The 25,576-nt window shown below is 48.5% G+C and overlaps 1 protein-coding gene across 5 annotated transcripts in view; it reads right to left on the bottom strand.

The window, feature by feature from the left end:
• Window positions 1-25,576, bottom strand: part of afap1 (actin filament associated protein 1) — a 71,940-nt gene that overhangs the window by 15,877 nt on the left and 30,487 nt on the right. For 4 of the 5 annotated variants that reach the window (XM_010888021.5, XM_010888020.5, XM_010888024.5 and 1 more), the window contains exons 2-8: window positions 18,989-19,117; window positions 18,612-18,694; window positions 8,570-8,678; window positions 6,313-6,533; window positions 5,913-6,092; window positions 1,498-1,620; window positions 899-980 (exon numbers count right to left, since the gene is read on the bottom strand). In XM_010888021.5, the coding sequence (XP_010886323.1) occupies window positions 899-980; window positions 1,498-1,620; window positions 5,913-6,092; window positions 6,313-6,533; window positions 8,570-8,678; window positions 18,612-18,694; window positions 18,989-19,117 (927 nt within the window). The remainder of the gene's footprint in view (window positions 1-898; window positions 981-1,497; window positions 1,621-5,912; window positions 6,093-6,312; window positions 6,534-8,569; window positions 8,679-18,611; window positions 18,695-18,988; window positions 19,118-25,576) is intronic. The other variant, XM_010888023.5, reaches the window with a different exon arrangement.

Raw genomic sequence — 25,576 nt, forward strand, 5'->3', positions numbered from 1 at the left:
TGCAGCTGGGGCTAACTGATGCTGGAAAAGCGGGGCTGCGTGTCTGTGGTAGACCCATGGTACAGATATAGGCTGGTGTCATCCTCCACTGTCTAACGAACAGAACCGTCAGCCCTTACCACTCTGGTTAACGTGCGAAAATCTGACAGGATTGGAGTAGTGTGAAGCATTACGGCAGACGGGCAGGCTGGCCAGTGTGGTGTGAAACCCTCTGGAGATGATCCAGTACAGCCAATTTGGGGAAAAGGTGATGCCCCTTATTTCAACCATCATGGCTTCCCAGCTGGGAAGTGTAAACTATTACACACAGGTCTATTAATCAGAGCCCGATGGTGAGCTAGCAGTCCCCTACGGCCTGGAATGCACAGCAGTTGGGTAACAGCGGACGAGAGAGAGAGAGAGAGAAGTGGGTGTGCATACGCATTTACAGGCCCATTGACGTCTTTGAAAGATAGAAAAACAAGAGCAGCTCGAAATTCTGGAGAATACAAAAAAAAAGACAGAATTTAAATGACAGTTGAATCCCTTGGAAGTGAGTTGGTTGAATGAGCGTATGGTCTCCCTGTTGTTCGGATGCTGCAGCATCTCTCGGTTTTCGTCGTGACATCTCAAGCTCAGTGTCAAACCAAGACCAAGTCTTTTGTTTTATAGCATTCTCTGAATCATACTTTCCTTCACACACTGGACTCCTGTGAGCCTGAATAAAATACCCCCCTTTTTTCCCAACATACAGAGAATATAATGTGGATGGATTTACAGTTTGGTCAAAGCTGAAGAAACACTTTTTTTGCTAATTAACACCAGGATAGTGATGTCATTACGTCGTATTCCCAGCTGGTGTGGTGTCAGCTACGTTAATCACCCAGCTGACCTAGTTCATATCCCTGACTGGTCTCACCTTGGTCCCTACAGTCGCTGACCGCATGGCCGTTCTCGTGGGGGGGCTCTCCGTCCGAACTCGGCCTATCACACGACAGCTTCTGCGGCGGAGCAAGATGGTTCGTGGTTAGTTTGAGAGACAGACAGACAGACCCAGTGAGAGAATACTGGAAAGCATCTGCAACGTGTTACAGCAGAATAATTAGACAAGGCTTCTGTGCACTGTGCCAGCTAGAGAGCGGTTTGTCATTAAAGCCCTTCTGATCTGTCTCATTTTCCACCACTGTGTACACACACACACACACACACACACACACACTCCCAACAATTTCAGTACGTTTACCTGTTTGCTCCAAGCTTAGGAAATCTAATCACACACACACACACACACACACACACCCCCCTTCCTACATACAAACACACACAGAGTGGTAATGAAGTGCCATTTGGCACAACGATAACAGCTTTTACTGCCATGTGCTTCCCAGGCCTACTGGCTCCTATTAGGGAGAGAGGAGGGGCCTCAACGGACCCACATGAGTGGAGGTGTGTGTGCACGTGTGTGTCTCTACCTTCACACACTGACTCGCGTGTGTGCGTGCGTGCGTGCGTGCGTGCCTTGCCGGTATGTACATGCTGTGTGTCTGAGCTCCTCACCGTCTCCAGGTCGGGCTTGTGTACAGGAGACCCGGAGCCAGCGCCGTCGGAGTCCCAGCCGTTGCTACACACCTCCCTCATCACCTACAGGAGGAGGAGGACAGCGTCGTTAGGAGTGGTCCTCTGGAGCTCAGGGGACCCCAGAATAGAGGGTTCTATCCCAGAGACCATCCTTACACACAAAACCGAACGTGTCACGGCGCATCGCTTGGGATCAACGCCACCTCGTTTACAATGGTTCTCCATTATACACCAGATGTTGATTGGCTGAAAGACATGGTATATCACACTGTATAACATGGGTATGACCATTTTCTTACTTAAATTATTTTGCTGCACCAGTTGCAACGGGTTCATAATAGCAAGGAGAACTCTTGTGGGTTTATGGCCAATACACTCTGGCTTGGAGAAGTTGGTAGGCACAAGGCAACAGCAGAGTGGCCCGGATATGGCTGTCAAATGACCCGTACTTGTGCCCGAACCGCTTAGTTCTTCGGTGATGCCAAAGTTAACCTCCCTGGATCACAGAGCCACGAAACATTCATCAAGGGCGGAAACCTCGAGGGGGCAAAACCACAAGCTGGACATCCAGAAAGCCTTGCGAGGTGTCCGTTTCCTTTCAAACAGCGCCCGATTCTCCAGGGGGCGTGCCGATTCTCCAGGGGGCGTGCCGATTCTCCAGGGGGCGTGCCGATTCTGGCCAAGCGGAGTTCTCAACATAGTAGATCAGGTACCATTTTGGAGCCGTCCTTGTCGCTAGGAGGTTGACAAAGTGAATGACCCCCCCCCCCGACCCGGCTTTAAAGTCCCAAGTGGAAGTAATCTTTGTTTAAGGGGTGACCCAGGGACTTACTATGGACACACACATACACACACACACACACACCAAAAACCATCTGCATCTGTCCCCACAGTGGAGATCTTCTGAGCATGTCTGTTCACCACAGGTCCATGGTTTTCACATAATTGGCCCTGCGGGGAAATTACAGACTCTGGCTGGGCCGCATGGTTTTGGCCCTAGCCGGAGCGCCGTGGAGCGTTTGGGACAGACATGAACTGACTGGCTCCCTATCTCCCACCAGGGAGAGGGGGATCACTTACAGGATACTGTAGAGATGTGTTTCGGGGAGGCGGGTTTGGAGGGGTTTGTGGGGTTTCTTCGTCTGTCAATTAGAGGGATATTCAGTTAAATCTGGGAGTTGTTTTCTGCATGCTTGGTGGATCGTTGTCATTTCTGCAGAGATCTGACGATGAGAGACAGATATTATTTCGTTGAAAACCCACGAAATGTCCCTATCTGTTTCACGTCAAAAGAGTGCAATTCAAATGTGTGACACATAGCTGGCAGAAATAAGCAACCCCGTGCCAACACGTACAGCACATTTAAGCCTGGAACCTCAACTCTTCCATGGGAGTGACCGGTGTCAAGTGTTTGACCTCGTTTCATTTTAACACGTCGGTTACATCAGTTCAGGCAGGTCAAAGGTCGCATTGTGACCGACAGCCCATAGTTGGACATAATGTCACTCATTAATCACAGTGACTCTTCGTGTAAACGGTGTATACAAACGGGAAACTAGGCGCTGTCAAAACATTTTTTTGTCCCGACGCGAAACGGGAGGAGCCTTTCAGGGCAACGGATCAGCCGTGGTTTCTTGGTAGCAGAAAGGACTGGAGCAGTGATCTATAGTGGGAGTGTGTGTGAACTTGAAGGGGAACACAGTGTGACCGTGCCAAGGGGTCACTCGACATTACATCTCACCAGGTCAGCTTGAAACCTGTCCAGAGAGGAGGTGAAGGCTGGGGGGGGGGGGGAGAAAAGGAGAAGCAAAGGAAGAATGAGCACGTCATCGCCGACGGGAGCGCAAAGGACGACAACAAAATGAGGTAACGAAAAAAGGAAGAGAGGAAAGACTGAGGAAGAAAAAACACAACACAGAGAGCATAAACTCTGGAAAGGATTAGGAAGGATGAATCAACACAGAATGGGACGTTTTCATTCAATAAACAGATCATTAGCAACAAATTGTCTGGGCTTTACATTAGTAAACTGTTTTGGAGCCATTCTGGGCTCCGTCCTGCACCAGTCAGTATTTACTAATTCAGTCACACATGACTCGTATTGGGCATCTCATGGAGTCCTAATCCTCTGACCTGGGTGGGATTATTTCAACCTCTTTTATTTCCATCATTCCATTTTTAATGTGAAACGCAAGAGGAATTATTACCGAAGCCCGGCGTCCCTGGATGGACAAACAGAGCGGGGGGGGGGGGAGAGAAGGAGAGCAATAGACAGTAAAAAATGGGAGCCCTCCCCAAGTCTCCTTGACAACGCCTAGCCCCAACATCCAAACACACACACAGTAATCTTTTTGGCTGTGTGCGGCAGTCAAACACCCCCAGGTGTGAATGTATACAGAGCACAGCCAAGATCTCCTCCCTCACTCCAGCAAATGACCCCTCCGATCCACCCATTCCAGAACATTCCAGGACACGGGTTCCAGGGCACGTCGGGCCAGCCGGGCTTCATAATTGGTCACGCCGATTGCAAGGGTCACCGGGTATGAAAAGGTATGCGGCCGGCGGGGGGGGTGGCCACAAACCAAGAGAGTCATGTCACTGGGCCGAGGGTGAGAGCGCACGTTCACTCCGTGCTCACATATATTGGTTCCGTGTGTTTTCAGCGCACGTGTTCCCAGACACTTGACTAAATATGCACAGAGATCCTGTCTGAGCCTGTGAGCGGTGGTGTTTGTGCTTCGGAGTTTCTTTTTTTTTTACCTCGTGTTTTTTTTTTTACCCCATGTCCAGCTTGTATATTTCTGCAGTCCAGAAAGTCTGCTCATTGGTACATCGCGCCGCAGCAGCAAATCAATAAACAATGCTAATTACCACATGGAAGAGGTAATCAAATCAGAACCAAACTGTCAGACATGTTTCCTTTTGGTTCCCCTTCCAGCCTGCAGGCATAACGACCTCACAGCGCCGTAAACGCCCGGTAGGGTCCGGAAAGCGGAAGAAAAGCAAACACGACTGGCTGTTGTTTCCATCACTGCACCAGCCCAAGTGGCAGGAAGCCTTGCTTTTAGCTGAGCCCACTTGGATTGGGTTTTCCACAGACTGAGGTGCTGGATTAAAAGGCGTGGCTGGGCCCAAAGTCAGGAATGAAGGGTCGGTTGCAGTAAATCAGAGACCTGGGAATTCTGTTGGCATGAGTGGTGGGCTGCAACTGGAACAATGAAAAGAACATTGAGGGGGGGGGGGGTCTTAAAATAGCTCCAGACAATGGTCTCGGAGGAAGTTTCAGGAGGATATGTGTGGTGTGTGTGTGTGTGGTTGTGGGGGGGGGGCACGTTTCTTTTAACTTTGAACCCCCATGGCCACTTCCATGCTGTGACTGAAATGAGATACTGCTCCACAGATACTAACCAAACATCCTGGCATCAGAGTTCAGGCATCAGAAGCACCTGTTCAAAATAACCCTTGTGCCCCAACCACAATGAGGACGAAGACCCCTCCCTATACTTCTGAGGGACTGTAGAAGTCACTCCCCTAGATAAACAACCAGGGGTCTTCTATAACTTGGGAATGGAGCAGAACAAGATGAATCCGTTTTTTTTACTCTCTCAAAAACATCCAGAATCTTCCTTCAGGATCTACAGTAAATGTACTCCATCCTGTTTTCACTGACCAAGCCTAGGCAGGCCAGGGGTGACCCCTTCACACAGTACTATTCTGCTTAAGCCAATGTATTGTGTTGTGAACAATGTGGGATTGCCAAGTGTTTTGACCACAATGTCTGAAATGTCAACTGCTGCAGTGTCTGAACCACTTGGTGTCTCGGGTCATTGTGTTACTCTAAACCACTTGGTGTCTCGGGTCATTGTGTTACTCTAAACCACTTGGTGTCTCAGGTCATTGTGTTACTCTAAACCACTTGGTGTCTCAGGTCATTGTGTTACTCTAAACCACTTGGTGTCTCGGGTCATTGTGTTACTCTAAACCACTTGGTGTCTCGGGACATTGTGTTACTCTAAACCACTTGGTGTCTCGGGTCATTGTGTTACTCTAAACCACTTGGTGTCTCGGGTCATTGTGTTACTCTAAACCACTTGGTGTCTCGGGTCATTGTGTTACTCTGAACCACTTGGTGTCTCGGGTCATTGTGTTACTCTGAACCACTTGGTGTCTCGGGTCATTGTGTTACTCTGAACCACTTGGTGTCTCGAGTCATTGTATTACTCTGAACCACTTGGTGTCTCGGGTCATTGTATTACTCTGAACCACTTGGTGTCTCGGGTCATTGTATTACTCTGAACCACTTGGTGTCTCGGGTCATTATATTACTCTGAACCACTCTGTGGTTTGGTTGTTACCTTCAGCCACTCTTCAGCCTGCTCTTGGCTCTGCACGGCCAGGACCAGGGCATCTGCCCCCTGGTGGACTATCTTCAGCTCATGTTTCTTCTTCTTGCCGTCCTTGGGGACGTGTGTGATGCTGCAGCCAGACAAGACCAGCTCCATCTGTGGCGTCTGGTCTTTTGATGACTTGTAGCACTGGAGATGAGAGGGAGGTGAGAGGACAATGAACCGCAGAATAAAGCAGTTCAAAGTTCAGGGTCATGTGAGTGAGTGTGTGTATAAGTTTTACTATACTTGCCGGAATGTGTTTGGGGGCTGAGTGGGTTTTCAGTGCTGAGTGTGTTAGGGGGCTGAGTGTGTTTGGGGGCTGAGTGTGTTTGGGGATTTGAGAATGACTATCTGTGCGCGTCCGTACCAGCAGCTTATTGTCCTTTATGACACAGAGAAGCTTGGTCCACTGGCCGAAGCGTTTCTTGCGCAGCAGGAAGGCACAGATGCGTGCGTCCTTGACCAGGTCCATGGAGGCCTCCTCGCTGGGCCACTGGTGACGCATTTTCTTCCCCCGGGTCCCTTTCCCGTCCTCCTCTTCCTCATCATAAGACTCATAGGAACTGCTCATCTGGTCCGAATCGTAATCTGGGAGAGGTATGGGATAGCATGTTAGACAGAGACTGCTGGGTCAGAGGGAAAAATAGTAAAATAAACGAAACAGGTAACAAGCTATATTTTATTCAACAAAATATGGAAAATCATTATTTAATACTAATAAACAACTGGAGAGAAACAGAACTTGGTTTCATCTTGGGGTTTTGGCGTGGAAAGATCCTTGTTAAGGTTGACGTTGCCAGGTTAAAACTTTGCAGCACATCAAAATCCACGACAAAATGGTTTATTGACCACAAAAACAACATTTTGCAATGGCCATAGCAAACCCTGGACATTAATCCCTTTTAAACTTGCGGTTTGAATCGAAGAAGGCCCTCCAATTACAGGGCACTATAGGATTTCAGGGATCTGGAATGATTTTGGATGGATAAATCATGTTCCAATGTGTTCTCCAATCTCATAAAATAATATAGGAAAAGCCCTTTATGTTATACCTGCATGTGGAAGCTGCACAAAGTAATGAAAACAAGTGCAAATAATTGTGATTAAATTTGCAGGAAAATATATATCATTTGGTTGATTTACTTAATAAAATAGAATGTATAGAATGAATATACATAGAATACAATGTATCTATATGTTGGAAAATTCCAATACATGTAATTATATAATACAGTGTATTTTGGTTACCCTAATGAACATTTTGTAAGGTTATAGTATATGTGAAACTTGTCAAATGACTGTGAGAATTTTTTAATATAGGTCTTTTTTTGTCTTATTAAGCCCTTCAAAACCCTTAAGTGTGCTGTGTAGGCAGGGTGACGTCGATGTGGTCAGAAGATCTCTAGTCAGACAGTGTTTGGCAGCCAGAGAAATGAAGCAACACTGATGAATCTGAAGCAACACCGATGAATCTGATGCAACACCGATGAATCTGATGCAACACCGATGAATCTGATGCAACACCGATGAATCTGATGCAACACCGATGAATCTGATGCAACACCGATGAATCTGATGCAACACCGATGAATCTGATGCAAAACCGATGAATCTGATGCAAAACCGATGAATCTGATGCAACACTGATGAATCTGATGCAACACTGATGAATCTGAAGCAACACTGAGGAATCTGAAGCAACACTGAGGAATCTGAAGCAACACTGATGAATCTGATGCAACACTGATGAATCTGAAGCAACACTGATGAATCTGATGCAACACTGATGAATCTGAAGCAACACTGATGAATCTGAAGCAACACATAAATATTAACCATTCCAATTGTGAACCAATATGTGAACCTGGTTAAACAACCAGGGCCATTTCCCAGAGTTACAGAACATGGGGCTTTCATTTCCCAGCGCCTCAGGACATGGGGGGTTTATTTCCCAGCTCCTCAGGACATGGGGGTTTTATTTCTCAGAGCTACAGGACATGGAGCTTTCATTTCCCAGAGCTACAAGACATGGGGGTTTCATTTCCCAGAGCTACAAGACATGGGGGTTTCATTTCCCAGAGCTACAAGACATGGGGGTTTCATTTCCCAGAGCTACAAGACATGGGGGTTTCATTTCCCAGAGCTACAGGACATGGGGGGTTTCATTTCCCAGAGCTACAGGACATGGGGGGTTTCATTTCCCAGAGCTACAGGACATGGGGGGTTTTATTTCCCAGAGCTACAGGACATGGGGGGTTTCATTTCCCAGAGCTACAAGACATGGGGGTTTCATTTCCCAGAGCTACAAGACATGGGGGTTTCATTTCCCAGAGCTACAGGACATGGGGGGTTTCATTTCCCAGAGCTACAGGACATGGGGGGTTTCATTTCCCAGAGCTACAGGACATGGGGGGTTTCATTTCCCAGAGCTACAGGACATGGGGGGTTTTATTTCCCAGAGCTACAGGACATGGGGGGTTTCATTTCCCAGAGCTACAGGACATGGGGGGTTTTATTTCCCAGAGCTACAGGACATGGGGGGTTTCATTTCCCAGAGCTACAGGACATGGGGGGTTTTATTTCCCAGAGCTACAGGACATGGGGGTTTCATTGGGTTAACTTACTGGAGGTGATGTACTCCGGGGCCTTTCCAGGAGTAAGGGGAACGGCCTCTTCATAGTAGCCCTCTGGGAGAGAGGAGCTGGGGAGAGGAGGAGGCCCGTTGTCTGAAGTCTAGAGGAAAAAGAGAGAGACAGACAGACCGACACAGAGAGCTATTGGTTAGTCAGTGGGGGGGGGGGGGGGGGGGGGGGGGGGGGGGGGGGGGGGGGGGGGGGGGGGGGGGGGGGTTGGAGAAAATGGCTCTTCCAATGCCAGGGTTCATGGGTTCAGTTCACAGGAGGAGCCGGTTATGAAAACGTATGGACACGTATGAACTCAACTCCCTCTGACGAACAGTGTTTGCATATCTAGAAATGTTTTGGGCCGTTCTGACATCTTTGGGGAAGTTTTGGGATGAAATAATACACTGACTTTGGAGTTTAAGTGGAGACTGCAGGTTTTAACTTCAGGGGCCATTCAGGTCTTCACTGATGTAACGGACGTGTACAGAAACATCTCTTCTGCTCAGACACAACCAAATTAATTCCAATGTTTGGCCCCTTTGGTAAAATTTCAAGGCTGTCGCTTTACCTTAACATTTTAAAAGACCCGTTATGGTACGTTGATGTGTAGGTATATCCGTTCAGCAATCCCTGCTAGAAAAGACGTGATGTCATCACGTTCAAGTCAATATTTCTGCGCGAGTTCACACTACAGACTAGCCGGTTAGATTTCTTTCTGGCATGCCCAGCAGGTTCTCCTCAATCCACTGATCTAGAAAATAGCAAGAGGCCTGTGAAATTTACGCCTGTGAAATGTAGTTGAAAATGTGGTCCAGTTTCTCGGTTCAGTGGTCCTACAGGTCATTATCCGTTCTTCTGGTTGATCCCTGTCCCACACGCTATTCAACAGGGACCAGTCTAAGGCCATGAGTTTTAATTTTGTCATGTGACCTGGGGTTTTTTCCGTGGTCTGGGCCCGTTGTTGGCATCGACGTCACCTGGAAGATGGTCCCGCACAAAGGCCCTGGTGACAACCTGCCGTAACCATGACAACAACCTCTCGCTCTGCTTAATGTCGTCACAAACTGTCATAAACAGGCGATTGTGGCTGGTGACTCCACTAAATTTCCAACAGCCCAATGCCGCCATTCCCCCCCCCCCCCCCCCCACTTCATGGAAAAGTTCACTCTAATTTAATTCTGTTAGTGGCTGCAGCCATTTTTTCCACCGCCGAATGATTTATCAGGGGACTTCCACCAAGGTTGTGAAGGGCTACCGTAGGAGTACGACGCCGCGAGAAAGCGTTTAGACTGGACACCGGATTAGCCGACTGGTTTGAATCCTGGATCCTGGATTGGCTGATAGCTATGGTACATAGCAATAAGGCACTCGGGTGTGGTATATCAATCAAATTTCAATCACATTTATTCATAAAGTCCTTTTTACAACAGCAGTTGTCACAAAGTGCTTTACAGAGACACCCGGCCTTAAACCCCAAGGAGCAAACAACAGTAGTGTTGGATTTCAGTGGCTAGGAAAAACTCCCTAAGAAGGCCGAATTTTAGGAAGAAACCTAGAGAGGACCCAGGCTCAGAGGGGTGACCAGTCCTCTTCTGGCTATGGCCAATATACCATGCCTGACAGCTTTTCTAAGGCACTTAGCCGGGGCATGTTGGCAATACCTCACAAACCCCAGAGATGTCTTATTGCTGCCATTAAACCGGTTACCTACGCAATTAGAGCTGGGGAAAAAAAAGTCACATGTCTTCATCTCAGGAGGGGTGTGTGATATATAACCAATATACCACACCCCCTCATCCCTTATTGCTAACACGCGCATATAGATGGACGACCCACAGACAGCTGCATAGACACATACAGGGAGAGAATACACTGGCTTTGGGAGGCGGGGCAACAGGTCGACGTTGACTTTCACTCACTCTGCAGGACGGGAACAAAACACTCAGCCACTCTGTGGAAGTCCGGCCAAACCCCAGGCAGATAAACACCACCCATTATCCACACACGCAGAGATTAATCACCGTGTGGTTCAGTACCAAAATACTGACTGTCAGTGTGTCCGCCCCACTTTCCGTTAGTCTTTCGTTAAGCACTCCCCTATATTCCCCCTTCCCCCTTATCGATCAACCCCCCCCACCCTCCCACCACCGCCTTCCCTGTCTCCATCTAACCTCCTTTCCATACTCTCTCCCCTCCATCAATGACTAACTGTAAGATGTGTCTCCACCCAGGAGACTTATCACGTTTCCCTCAGGGTAACACTCTTGGGTGGTGAACTCATTTTCTGGCAAGACCACTGGCCCACTGAACTCCACAACCCCGCCCCCCACACCCCCAAAAATGGAGGAAGCAAGTAAAACACGTCAAGACAGTAAGACTTTAAAAAGGCAGGGAAATAAATAAAGCCAGTGAGAAAGAACGTTTGGCCTTGACAGTTGAACAATGAGATCTAGAGATTTGGATTTTTAAAAAAAACAACACTTCACATTTTGTCTCAAAACACATACGCTGGAGGTTGTGTTTGTGAGGTCAGACTGCTGATTTTGAACATTACCACAGTGTGTTCATTTCCTCCTTAGAGTGTATTATCAACAACAGAAAATCTGCAGATTGTTTAACTTCAGAATTCTGAAATGTTAATTGAGATGGAGATTAAAGTTGTGACCCCCCCCCCCCCCATCACTCTTCGATGGAACAATGGAGGAGATTACACTTACTTAGGGTCTGGTTAATTGCACTGGATGCGCACGCGCACACACACACACACACACACACACACACTCGTTTTCACTACCACAACAACCAACAGCTTGTTCATGTCATACAATGCAACGACAGAAAGCCCATCGTGGTCCAAGCTCATAATTCCATCTGACGGACCGGAAACGACCACCATCTTTAAACCAAAAAGACGACTTGGTCCGGTTGAATGTCTATGCTTTCGCAAGTCCTGATCATTAACGCGCGTTTCACTTCCACATATTCCAACACTATCCACATCCTAACACCACAGATCTGCATACCAACCACACATCTAGACATCTTTCAGAAGACTTTAGCTGCGCCTTTCTGAAAAAAAGGAGCCAGTCAACTGTTTCCAAAGGGCCAAAATCTGGCCAAACTGGCACCGCTTCGCTGTCAAGCACAGCCTCAAAGAATTTCCATGTTTTCAAATTACTATTGAATCTAAGCCTGCCACAAGTCTGTGGAATTGCTTAAACAAAAAAAAAAACAGCCGCCCCACTAGCTCAACGCCGTTCACATACAAGTCAGTCTCGATTTCCATCCGTGTCTATTTTAAAGATCGACAGACCTGTGAACACAGTAGTTCCACCAAACTCCGGGGAGCCACAGCCCTGGGCATGGTCAGGAGCCACCACGTGGGAGGGTTTTCCGTCCGCCTGGCCTGGGCCCACAGTACCAGCATCAGGTCAGGATTCCACCCTGTCTGCGACGAAGGAGCCTTTTAGGGCCGAGGGGACAGAGGCGGGCAGACTCAAAGTTTTGACATTTCCCAACATGCCCTGGGTTTTCTATCCCTTCAGGTCGAGGGCCTGTGGCTGGTGCTGCTGTGTTCCGCGAGGCTCCTGGAAGGCCTCAAGACAGAGGGATACGTGGCTCACAACACTCGGTTGTTTGGCTGTACACCGTCCCCCACACGGAACCAACTAAATAGCGTCCACACAGAGGACATTCATCTGGTCCCACTAAAGACCTGCAGGACATAGGACACACACACACACACACTCCAGTGCAGAGATCGGCGTAAGTTAACGGCATCAACAGGAGTTCTATATTGGTCCCAGGTGTCTCCGGAGATGAAAGGAGTAGTAGAGGGGGAGGCGACATGGGAGATTCCCCATCAGCCTCTCTGCTTCTCTGGACTGTCCTGATTTGGCCTCCAAGGGCTAGGTTATTAGCCTGATTTGGCCTGGATTGGACAGGTTTCACGTGTAACGGTGTTAGTTTTATTTAGTTCAAGTAGTGTTATAGCTTTCCACCTGTCTGTGACCCCGCTGAATTGTCTGTGACCCCACTCAATTGTCCGTGACCCCACTCAATTGTCCGTGACCCCACTCAATTGTCCGTGACCCCACTCAATTTTTGCAAATGCAACCAACTTGAACTCTTAGCTGTTCTGGTTTCCAAAAACGGCAAACATACCTTAAGGTTCATCAGTGCATCTAAACTCAACAAACGGGAGGTTCAAATGAAAATAATCGAGACCAAGCCTACAACTTATCACAGGCTTGTTCTAATTGTTCTTAAGTAGAAGCAGCCTTTACTGAGAAATGTAAAGTTAGAAATGAAACAATGTCGAGCAGTGGGACTCTCCCAACCTACCATGGAGTTGTTGAAGACGGAGCAAGGCCATGATCGCAAATTGGACCTCACAAAAGAAAGAAAAACGTAAATAATATGAATGATTTGAAAAAGACACACGCGCAGCGGTGAAGGAGCTGTTGGTTTAGCTCTCTGGCCACAGCCCAGCATACACTGGCCGCTGAAGGACGGTGAATAGGCTATTGTGTCGGAGGGAAACTCACATAAGACCTCCACAGATTAGCTGGACAATCATACCAGAAGCTATTACACACATTTTTTGCTTTTGACACACACAAACTCTTACACGAAAACAAACACTTTCAGCTTAGTGCACACATGTGCATTCCAGCACCACACCAAAACACAACACACGTGTCTGGTGTGAAAAAGGTCCACTCGGCAGGAAGTGTTTTCAGAGACCCTGCCCATGTTAATGGATCCTCTGCACATCCCCCACCCCCACTCCCCCCACATGCCAAGACCCGTTACCAAGGCGATTCCCTTGTGCCAGACTGGGCAGGTGCGCTCTCATTGCCGGCGGCGGCCACTCTGAGCAGGGAGCGTAGAGGTCGACAGCGTGGAGCAGAGAAGCCGTAGGCGTCTCCCAGCCTCACCCGCCCCTTCCCCTCCTCCCCCCCTGCATCACAATGAGGTGTCGATGCGCCCGGAGGGAGGGGGTGGTCCGAGGCCCCGAGTCTGGGATGGAGAGGCCTTTGCTTTGGTTGGCCAGCCCCCAACCCCCCCCCCCCCCCCCCCCCCCCCCCCCCCCACCGTGTCCATCTGGGCCGGGCCGGGCCGGACATCTGGAGCACGCCCAGCCCATTGTACTAGGAACGAGCTGGCACCGTGATACAGGAATGGGAACATTAACAGGAACACCAGCACATTCATTCACCTCACGCACGCACACGCACACACTTAGACGAACACACACAGACAAACGCACGAACATAACTAACCCTTCCCTCCCAAAACCTTCCCTCATTCGCCAAATAGAAAAGGAAGCCTGTTCTTTGCCTGCTACACAAAGTCCATCCACATTCAGCTGGTTGAAGAGAGGGGTCTTATTAACTGTCTTAAATGTGCCTTCTGGTTTCTTTACTCTGTTTTAGAAGTAGAGTGAGTTTTCACTTAGTTTCTTTATTTAGTTGGTTAGGTCACATCATGGATGGGAATGGATAGAAACTTGGCCCTGTAAAAACAACCTTTGAATATGTTTTTGGGGAAAAATCGAGTGAAATAGGTTTTCCATTCATGCGCTCTAGCTTTCAGGGGGACTTTTTCCAAAAGCGTTTATCCGCATAAAGGCTCTTGAAAATGGGGACTCCCCACGCCACAGTCCCACCATGTGATCTTTTGGAAAGTGTCACTGGTGCTCATAGGATTTTCTTACTGTAATAAAAAAAAAAAAGACATTGCTCATTCAGATTTACCACTGTGCCGTTACCACAGTGATCTGGGACGCATCTCTTAGAGGGATGTTCATTATAAACGTAAATCTAATTTCACTGCCTTTGTCTGTGACAACCATACGAATCGTGAGGCAACTGCAGTCAACTGTGGTCAGACCAAACACCAATTACGAGAGACTGATGGCAAATTCCCATCAAAACTATAGCGTGAGGAAATGAACACCTCCGACAAATCACTGGCAATTAAATGAGCGGGTGGAATGGATGAATTGTAAAGAGGCTGATTCCTCGCCAGATTCCTACTGGGAACACACATCAAGGATCCATTCAGAGCCATGACAGTCAATGTCCAACGGCTGAATGTGTTTCCCATCTAGATTCAAAAACATTTAGATTGGCCAAATACAGAAGTATTGGGATTATCCAGTCAAAACACAGCAATTGTGATAGGACGATGGCTTTCAATTGCTAAATTATTTACAAGAATAATGAATATACAATGCGGAGTTACATTTGTGTGTGTGTCTTCTACATTAGAAAGCCATGATAGCAAGCGGACAGATGAAATCAAGACCCCGTAAACTCAGTGGAAGACCGATATCACAGTGTGAGTATGCTTGAGCGTGCACGTGGGACAGAGTACGTCTGTGCACGTGAGAGGGAGGGAGTGTGTATGTGTGTATGAATGAATAAGAGTGTACGTGTGTGCGTGAGAGCGCGCGCGCGTGTGTGTGTGTGTGTGTGTGTGTGTGTGTGTGTGAGAGAGAGTGAAAGAAAGAGCATGTGTGTGTACACTAACTCGGACACAAAGCCCTGGGCTGAGACATATATTTATCTTAGAGAGTGCCTGGGGAGGGAAAGGGGTGAGTCGTCTCAGACAGGGCTTGGGAGAAATAGAGGGGGAGGAGACATCGAAATGGAGAGAGGGAGGGAAAGAGGCAGAGCGATGGAGAGAGAGCTGGGGGGGGGGAGAGGAAATGAAACACAAATGGAGCTTGTCTGTCTCAAAGAGACCAACACAGCAAATTGGAGAACAGGGTGCGCGCGCGCACGCATGCGCGCGCACCTACATATGCGTTAGTTCAGCATGTAAGACACAAGCAGAGAACGTGAACAAGAGAGCGAAAGGAGAAAGTGTGTTTGTATGAACGGCTCTCTAAGAACATTTGTGAGTGGCGGCGGTGGCGGTGGGGGGGGGGGGGGGGATGGTGGGGGGGTAGGTGGATTTGGGGCGTGGAGGAGAGAGGGGTACCCGCCAACATCAACACAGATGGAACTCATTTGTGTCTTAGCAGCAAGTCCGACCATGCTTGGCCTCGTATCCTCCTACACGGAGCAGCACCGCTCTCCAAGCAACCCAACACAGGAAGATCCTCCGACAGCGACCGGAGCTTCATTCACCTGGCCGAGAAAACAAATCAAACCACGACGTCGGACCAAGGAACCGGGTCTAGCATTTCCATGTCACTTTTCAAAATGGCGCGGGAGCCTGTACACACCAAAACTCTGGTGATTCCGACGTTTTTTTTTTTTTTTTTTTAAACGCCACAGAGAATATCAGTGACAGATAGACCCGGGCAGCGTACAAGACAGAGGGAAGGATCAGCTGTTCCCCCTAGGCTTGAGTCAGTCTTTGTCACTATGAACGGGCTGGTGGCCATTACGCCTAATCAGGGCCAGCTGTGTTTGTGTATGAGTGTGTGTTTGTATGCATGTATGTGTTCGTGTGTACGTTGTGTGTATATGGTGTGTACTTGCGTCGCACATTTCATAGTTCCTCTAGGAAACAGGAGTATCCAAACACCACGCTAAACATGAAACGGTTTCCATCCTCCAGGGTCCTGTCAGTCTACAGAATCCCCCTGCGCTGGAAGCCTGTAGGAGCTCTCCTGCTCTACGACCGGCCGAACTTTCCCCAAGACTTTTGTTTCCAAGAATTAGGGCACTGAGGTTCGCCTGACGTCCTGACCATGTGATCACACGGGGAGGAGCCGTTCATCACTATGTTCTACAGCCTAACTCAAAATCCCTGTCCCGTTTCCACTGTTTGTCATCCTACAATTTCATGTCAAGCATTAGTTTTGGGAGTGGCGGCGTAGCCCAGCGACAAAGAGAATTGAGGCAGGGAACGAAACCTCGCTGGTTCAAATCCCCGACCCGACAGGGTAAAAAATTATTGTTCTGTCACTTATTGATCCCAGGTTAGTTGGTCTAAATATTTATGTAATCTTTGCATTTTTACAAATTATAATTTCAGAATTAGTGGCTATAGAATATCAGTGTGTGTCTATATAAGCTAGTGAGGACCAATGGAGTTCTTAGATGATCTAAACTAGACTAAATGATGCCCTCACCAAAGGGTTATTCTACAAAGCAAGATAAATGGGTTTCGGTTAGCCCGACATTGTTGGCAAGTGAAAAGAAAACTCAAACTTGAATGAATGTAAACTGTATAGAAAGCATAGTACAAGGGGTTCTCCCAGCCAATCCTACAGAAAGACCATGTGATTGAGGACTAGAGTTCTGCTTCAAAGTAGATTTGTGAGGAGCCTGTTCAAAGCCCACTGCTGTGCGTTTCTGTCTTGCCAAATCAACATGACCACACCCATCTCAACATCTCAAGGACAGTAAGGCTAGTTAGCGGCCTGGCTTCATAACGCTGTTTCGTAGTGTAGCCCCTGAATGTGTTTAACCAGGCCACAGGCCTCACTTTGAGGTTACAATCCACCTACTTGGTCTACAGGCATGCCGAGCTGCTCTACACATTCCTGTACGGTCCTGACTGGAGACAGGGCTTAACAGGGAGGGACAGGGAAGGGAAGGAACGAGCCAGAGAATGAACTGCTTTACGAGGCTGAGATCATTCAAGGCCACAGGTTTCACAACTGTTACCAGTCAGTGGTGAAGAAATAGTAGACAGTATGTGTTCCCTAACACGCACAGAGAGAGACACATTATTCTGATCCCTGATGATGTTAGGGCCTGCGAGTGTGTGTGTGGATGTTATTTTGCTGGCGTGCTTGCTAGCATGATTGTGTGTGGGTGTGCGTGCATGTGTGTGTTTCTAAAAGAAATTGCGTCTCTGACACACAACTATCCCGCACGACATCGAAGCACGCCTCGTTCTACCCAGTCGTTCGTTTTACTGACTTGACTAAGTCAGGGTTGGCTTGTTAGCACGTCAGCAAACCTCCAGGACGGCTGACACAACACAATCCTATCTGTAGAGTACACTACCTTCATTCAACCACTGGCATTAGGATTCAGAGGAGTGACACGGGACATGACTGGCTGCAGAGGGCCGGGGGGAGAGTGGTCGAACCACACGGTCTCATCCTCCCGCATTAAAGGTGACGCCTGCGACCTTGGGTGCGTTTCACCTGCATCGGTGTGTGTGTTTCTCACGGTGTCCCTAACATAATACAGGGTCTCCTTACAGGAAGTGAGGAGACACAGAGAGTGGAAGGTAGTGAAGAGGCTATTGAGATTCAGGTATGTGAAACTAAAAACCAAAGAATGTTACAAAAAAAAAAAAAATCCCATCTACTAGGACAGTTTTTCGTGTTCCAGTTTCTCTCACTGTAACGAATAGTCATTTCAGAAGGGGGGGGGGGGCAGCATTGAGAGGGAGAGGGAGATAGACAGTAGAAAGATAAAGGGAGAGAGACAGAGACAGAGAGAGAGACAGAGAGAGAGAAAGACAGAGAGACAGAGAGAGAGAGACAGAGAGAAGACTGCATGACCCTTGAATACCTTCCTCAACCCCCTCTCTCCCCCTTTCTCCACTCCCCCTCTCTCCCCCTTCTCCACTCCCCCTCTCTCCCCCTTCTCCACTCCCCCTCTCTCCCCCATCTCCACTCCCCCATAAGTGTTCCGGGAAGTGCAGCCTGGAGTTCCAGACACTCACTGGGGTCAGCAGAGGAGGAGGAGGATTCTAATTACAAAGTGTACTGTAAGGGGGAGTGTGTGTGTGTGTGTGTGTTTTACTGTACACACAGTCGTTACCACAGTGCTGTAGAACAAGGTGTTGTGGGTTCATGGAATAGCCCACCTGGATACAATCAGAAAAGCATCCGCTTCGACGAATGACACACGCGGAGAAAACACACGCCCATGTGTTGTTGATGAGAGCGAGCGGTCGGGGGGGGGGGGGTGGACTTTCTAATGGTCATGAACAGAACCACATTCGACCGCCCCCATCCACCGTAAAAAACCACCCATAAACACTTCACGCGTTCACACTGGGACACGGACGCGACAGGGCAGGACGTGGGGGGGACGGGGGTCATGTGAGGAGGTCTTACCAGCCAGGGGTGCGGGATCTCAGGCAGAGGCATCTGGGGGGGCACCGGGGGACAGCTGTGGATCTCCGACTTGAACGAGGGCTCTGGGAGAGGCAGACACATTGATGTCAGTGGGATCGATCAGACCTTATCGACAGGGGATTATGGTCAGGGATTATGGTCAGGGATTATGGTCAGGGATTATGGTCAGATGGTTTGTCATGGCTGGTGTTGCCGGTCAAAGGTTCGTTCTGAGTGTAGGTTGCATGAGGGTGGTGGCTTTAACCTTCGGCGCTGACAGCCCTGTGGGATGTCAGCGACGAGTCGTCCTGAGGTTGTGTAAATGTTGTGTGACGGTTGCGTGCACGGTAACTTTGCACTAGCTTTGGGGTTTTAACCTTTGGCGTTGACGACCCTGTGGAGGATGTTGGAGATGAGCATCTTTTTCTCCCGGACTCCGGCGCTCAGGTACTCCCGGTCCAGTAGGTCCAGGAACAGGCGCAGCTCACACACCAACTCCTCCATGGCTGCAGGAAGACAGAACACACACCGTCAGAGTCAGGGCAACACGGTCGGGGTTAACGGCCACAGCTGAAGAGCTTAAATACTAAGTAACGTATGACAATGACCAGACTGATATAGGCATTGCTGCCGGAAAAAAGAAAGAGGGGCCGAAGAACAGATCAGTTGTGGCAGTCCAACGCTAAGAGGGACCCGAACTGTGGTGGTTTAAAACAGAGGGGCCAAAACTTGGCTCAATGGCCAAATCGGGGCTGTAGGTGTATTTTTTTCCTCTCTCCTGGAATTCAATTTGCAGACCAGAAGAAGGGGAGATGTTAAGGGCAAATGTCTAGGTCTATAACATCCGCATACTTCTAAGCTCGTTTCAGACATTCAAGGCCTAGACAGTTTAGACAGTTAGATTTCCTCTGATACAAACCAGACAAAATTTGCTACAATGCTATGAGCCGATAATCCTGTAACTGAATTCTTATCTGCCAAATGAAATATTTCAAATTAAATGTAGTTGGATGAGATCCGACACTTTCTAACAAAAGCATCTTTACCACAGTCCACTCGCATGTTCTGAACATCAAATTAACGTCACTACCACTAGACATGTGTCAGGGCAATTAGCTCACAGAAAATGACACCCAAAACCTGAAAACCGGGGTTCAATTCCTGCTCTGTTCCTCCTCTGTTCACCACATGTTGCATACGTGTGCTTTTAATCATCTAGCCTACTACTCACACACAAAAGCATTAAGAAAAAAAACATTTTACGAGAAGGACTTGTTTTCCAATCCATTTCCCCCCTGGTAAGTTGACACTTGGTTCCCCTAAAACTAGTCTCCTACTACCCCTTAGAGAATGACACTGATTGTTTTCGTCAGGGCCAATGTCAAACCTTGACCATTCAGACAATATGGCTAGCTGAAATGGACTAGCATAGACTGAAATGAACACTTACAGGCCATCCCTATGGGCCATCCCTACAGGAATTAAAACCAACTAGTGACTTCAATGGAACACCCACAGATTCACAACTGTCTGACCCCACGTTGGGCTCTGTATAAATCAAAGAGAAACGGTGCTGGGATTTCTCCTTTAATGTGACATTGGTCACCGTGAGGCAGCCATCACGGTGAAGTAGACCGCTGTAGTCAAAAGTGCAGAGATTGTGTGGATCACACCACTACCACCTCTACCACCACAGACACCAGAGACTAGCAGTAGCTTGCCAAATAGTCCTCTTCCTTTTGAACAGTTATGAGTCCAAGACAGATGACGATAACAGATAACAGACGTAGATGGCTAGCTTCCAACTTTAAAACCCACCCGAGGGTGGAATTGGCAAAAGACCGACCCCACCATCACGTCTGACTTACATCCCTGGGTGAATACACCTTCACTCACTTTAAACCGAAAGACAACTGGTACAGCCCCTTTCCAAGCATGGCTGAAGGTCTAGGTGTGTGTATGTGTATTGGTATGTGTGTGTATGGTCTTCTAAGGACATGTTTTGATATGTATGCCAGCGAGTTCATAAGAGTGTTATGAGGGTGTTATGTTCCACCCTCAACACAAAGCCACTCTTTAGATGAAGTCCCAGCCCAGCGTTAATGGCACGGCCCTTTCAGCTCCAGCAGAGCGTGCCATAAGCGCGAGATATGACTCTGTTGTTTTTTCCGACGCCATAGGAACACTGAAGAGCGGAGGTTAGCCGGTCAAGTCTCATTTGAAAGGACTTCAATAGTCACGCTCAGTCAGCACAGAATATCATCCAGCAGCTAGACCGGCGATTTGTCCTGTAGAAAAATTCACCTGGTCAACCACCATGACAGAAAACACACAATCACTGGCGCACACGCATACGCACACACACACACACTTCTATGATCTACCTTCTGGCCATGGGTTTTGGATGACTCTGTTCAAATCAGTTTAGTTGAAGGCAGTGAGGAACGATTAAGCCTGCTAGGGAGATCACATTTTGATACACCCATTCAGTAATGCATGATGTCATAATAACGAGTAATGCAATTATCCAAGTCCGTTCCGCATGTGAAACCGGACTGACAGCCAATCAAACACTTTGGAATGTACTTTGCACAACAGCAGAGAGGCATTTGAGTGCAGGACCAATTTGCATTGTCTTTGTCAGACACCTGGGTTTATACAACAGCTGGTAGGCCCTGGAAGAGTCTGAAGGACGGCCGTGACAGCTCAATGAAGGACAGTGTACATATTTCTGGACATATTTTGAAGTCCGTGCATCTGGCAATGCGATCGCGGATACTGTAGTCTACAACTGTGGGGTTAACGAGGCTAGAACGCAAACCTTTATTTACATCTAAATGCTATGGACAAGAACGTGAGTCTCCCTATTGCTCGATAAACAAAACGGCAACGTTCACACATTCCTGTTATAATCAAATTACCTAACGAGAGAAAAGGTGGGGGTGTGAGACAGAAGAGAACGAGAAGGTGGGGGTGTGAGAGAGAAGGAAGGGGCTGGGAGGAGTCAGAGAGTGAGGGGGGGGGGGGTGAGAGACAAAGAAGGGAGGGGTGTGAGAGAAACGAGGAGCAGGAAGGAGAGTGGGAAAGACAAAGTCGCAAAGACTGACTAAATAACCTCTGTTTCTAGGAGAAGATAGTCGTCGGTAACTGTTGCCCCTTTGAGAACTGATTTTGGACACATTTCAAAACGATGCCAGAACAACATTTTGTCACGGTGTGCGAGGTCACACCGGCCTCGCTGGACCCGGCGCGCACAGAAACCCCTGGATGACGGCACGAGGGGCTTTAGCCTGCTTCAGAACTGTCCAGGGGCAGTGGCCAAGGGAGACTTAAAGAGTTTTGTGTCCAATTTCACAGCATATCATCAAGCTTATGTCTTTGGAGGGAGAGCAGCTAGGAGTTAGCCAACTAACAACAGGGAGGTCACAGGGTGTGATGGAGTAGCGTTAAACCCCCAGATAACTGAAGATGGAGGGAATTAGAACAAGGTGGCGTGGAGCAAAGAGGACCACCCTCAAACATCCCTCAGGGCTACAAACTAAAACACCCAGACCAGGAAACAAATCACCCACTCAGTCAGGCAGTCTCTACCGTCCTTCTATCTCTCTCTCTTTTTCTCTGCCCCGTCGTATTACTTTTCCCGGCCCTACACTAACAAAACTCCTCACGTCAACAGGCTCGGGTGACAAAAGATAGCTGCTGGCTGAGGCTTCCAAAAACACTGAACCCCCTCGAGTGGCGATGTGGACACACCTTGAGTCAACACGGGCGGGTGGGGGGGGGGGGGGGTTCAGTCATGATTCCCAGACAAAGAGAGGTGAAGCGTTGTCGGGGAAGTGAGGGAGCCAAAGGAATCTACATACCATGTCTGAGTCTAAGGGATAACTTCAGGCGTTGTGTTCTCATCGGCTTAAATACAAGTCATCTTTTTGTGTGTGTGTGTGTGTGTGAGAGATTTAGTGAGGCTGGTCCAAACTTGCAAGACTGTAAGATCCCCAGTCTAAACACACCGGATCAAGTGTGCTGACCAACACTGTTCAAGAATGAGACAAACACGCACTCAGGAATGACGAATCCAATCAGTGTCATACCTTGAACAACCTTGATGTCCCACCGCTAAATGTGTCACTACTCCTTTAAGCCACAACCATCAAAATCATCCGGATACCAATCACAGTAGCAGTTTTTTATTACATGCTTACAAAGCATAAGTGCTGGGCCACTTAAAAACACAGCCAAACCCAACCCTCCACACACACACACACACACACATGGGGGGTTTGAAGGGAACACAACAACTACCCACCCCCTGTGTTTTTCAACCCTGCTCCTGGAGGCACACCGCCCTGCATGTTTCGGATCTCTCTCTGCCCTCCCATACCTGATGTAGCTCATCAAGGACTTGATAATGAGCTGATCATTTGAATCAGGTGTGATAGAGCAGGGAGAGATCCAAAACATGCAGGGCTGGGTGCCTCCCTGACCAGGGTTGAAAGACACTGCCCTTGACAGCCTCCATAATAAGATATCATATGGGCCCCACGTGTGTCAACACGAATCACCTGAAAACACACGTACACGGAGCGGGCAAGATCATGAGGCTTATGTAATCTGACATCGTATCTGTTCGAGAAACCCCACACCCCACTCCTTTTCCGAAGGAGCACTGGTGTTCTCTGATCATTTCAAAGCACCCCGCGGTAGCCTTTGATGTCCGAAGACAGATCCCGCCCAGCCTCTCTCTGTGTGTGTGTGTGTGTGTGTGTGCGTTGACTGAACCAATCGGCATGAGGTTCTCCAGAGCGGAACCAATGACGGGTAGTGATTTGTGGAGAGCAGGTATGTCTGAGTGTTCCATAGAATGTCAGTGTCAGCTGAGGCAGTATAAAATGCCATTGTGGGACATGCTCCAACAGCACACGTCTTCTGCACTGTGGGCAGAGTTGCACCTGTGATGGTGGTGACTCTAATTAGGGTGGTTTATGGGCCGGCGTTGCCATGGGGACCACCCCCCCCCCGTCCAAACAGAACATTGCTCAAGCACAACACGACACACAGCTCCTTACACGCGCACGTGGACACACGCACGTGCACACACGCACTGGCTGTGACCCACCTCCTCCTTCAGCCCAGGGCTGTTAGGGTTGGCACCTCCTTCCTCCTCTCTCTTTTCCTTTAGTCCTCCTCCTCCGCCTTCCTGACTCTCCTCTCTCTCTCTCCTTCCTTCCCCCCCATTCCTTTTCTCCCTCCCTCCATCCCTCGGTCTGGGGGAACTGGAGAGACTTTCTCCAGGGTCTGAGTCGGCACAATTTCCTCCAGGCGGTCTACACCCACGCTTGCAGAGAGGAAGCCGCTTTCACTGCGCCCAGAGCAGGGGAAACACACCACCTCCCCTGGGCCCCTGGAACTGCAGTGTTACACAGCAGTCAGATAGAAATGCAATCTCTAGAACCAACATGACTCCGCCATTAGGAGAAGAGACTTGTGCCAGCTCTATGCATCCTACTGCCACCTGCAAAGATGTGACTCCACCTCCAAGACACAGTCAAAAGGCTCCACATCACTTCTAGTAAAGACAATAAGCCTTCGATAAACCCGTTTCTTTATTTATTTTTTTAACAGTCCTGGTTCGGAGTTCTTTCCCTCGAGAAACACCACATGTACGAGACCAGTGGCTGAATTGGTTTCTGATGAGAGAAGGACCTTCTCTACGACGCTCTGTAATTAGGAGGGCTCTGCCTGGGGATCATCACAGCCCTGTGATCTCTATCAGTCACACAGGTGGTTTACCATCCAATGGGCCAAACCACCAACATCTGAGTCAGAATGACTGAATGATCTACTGCTCCAAACCTCATCTGACAGTAGGGATGTTGGACTGTGGTTCATAGAGACAGAGACAGCCAGCCAGACTCACAGATGTACACACACACACACACAGAGAGAGAGAGAGAGAGAAATGGAATGGGATAAAAAGGAGAGAAAGAAAAAGGAGAAGGGAGAGAGAACGACAGAGCGAGAGAAAGGGGGAGGAGTGGTAAGAGAGAAAATGGGAGGGGGGAATTGAGAGGAAGAAAGGGAGAGTGAAACTCCTTCATTATCTGTTTGAGAGGATAATGACAGAGAACCCAACCACATAGGGAGATGGAGGGATGTGAGCAGAGGGGAAGAGATGGAGGGATGTGAACAGAGGGGAAGAGATGGAGGGATGTGAACAGAGGGGAAGAGATGGAGGGATGTGAACAGAGGGGAAGAGATGGAGGGATGTGAACAGAGGGGAAGGGATGGAGGGATGTGAACAGGGGGGGGGGGGTGGAGGGATGTGAACAGAGGAGGAGAAGACAGTGGTTTGAAGCTCTGAATGTTGGTTGGACTCATCCTATTCCAACTTAGCCGTTTGCAATATCACCAGTCATGGTATGTTAGACTGGTTAAAGAATGGCAAAAGATGTGATGTGATGGATCTAATGTCTATGACCTTAAAATAAGCAATACGCATGTGGGTCTACTAAACACAACCTAATAGTTTTATACCAGCATTCGTTCTTTTCTTCTGCTAATTTTAACCATTCAGTTTGGGCAGTGACCGGCTCCGAATTAAAATGTTGGAAGTCCTATGTGTTTTAACTAAATACTGATGAATGTGCTGTGTAAAAAGACACAGGAGGTAATGCATGTGAATGTGATTTTTCAATGTGAGTTGATGCCAGAGGAAAACCTCCAGTGAAAACAAAGTTAAATTCTATTCAGTTTCAGACTCCACCCTGCAGTTGTTGCCCCACCCCATCACCCTATTGCCCCTCCCTAAATCCATCGACCCCCCCCCCCCCAAATCCACCGGCAGCACCCCCAATTTGTCTGAGACAATCCACCATGATAACCCTGGAGTACTAGGAGTACTTTAATCCGGACCACTTAAATCTTAAATCTTCCCCGCAGACAGACAAGCTAACTAGCTAACCAAT

The sequence above is a fragment of the Esox lucius genome, chromosome 24 (genome assembly GCF_011004845.1).
Source record: "Esox lucius isolate fEsoLuc1 chromosome 24, fEsoLuc1.pri, whole genome shotgun sequence".
Taxonomy (NCBI): domain Eukaryota; kingdom Metazoa; phylum Chordata; class Actinopteri; order Esociformes; family Esocidae; genus Esox; species Esox lucius.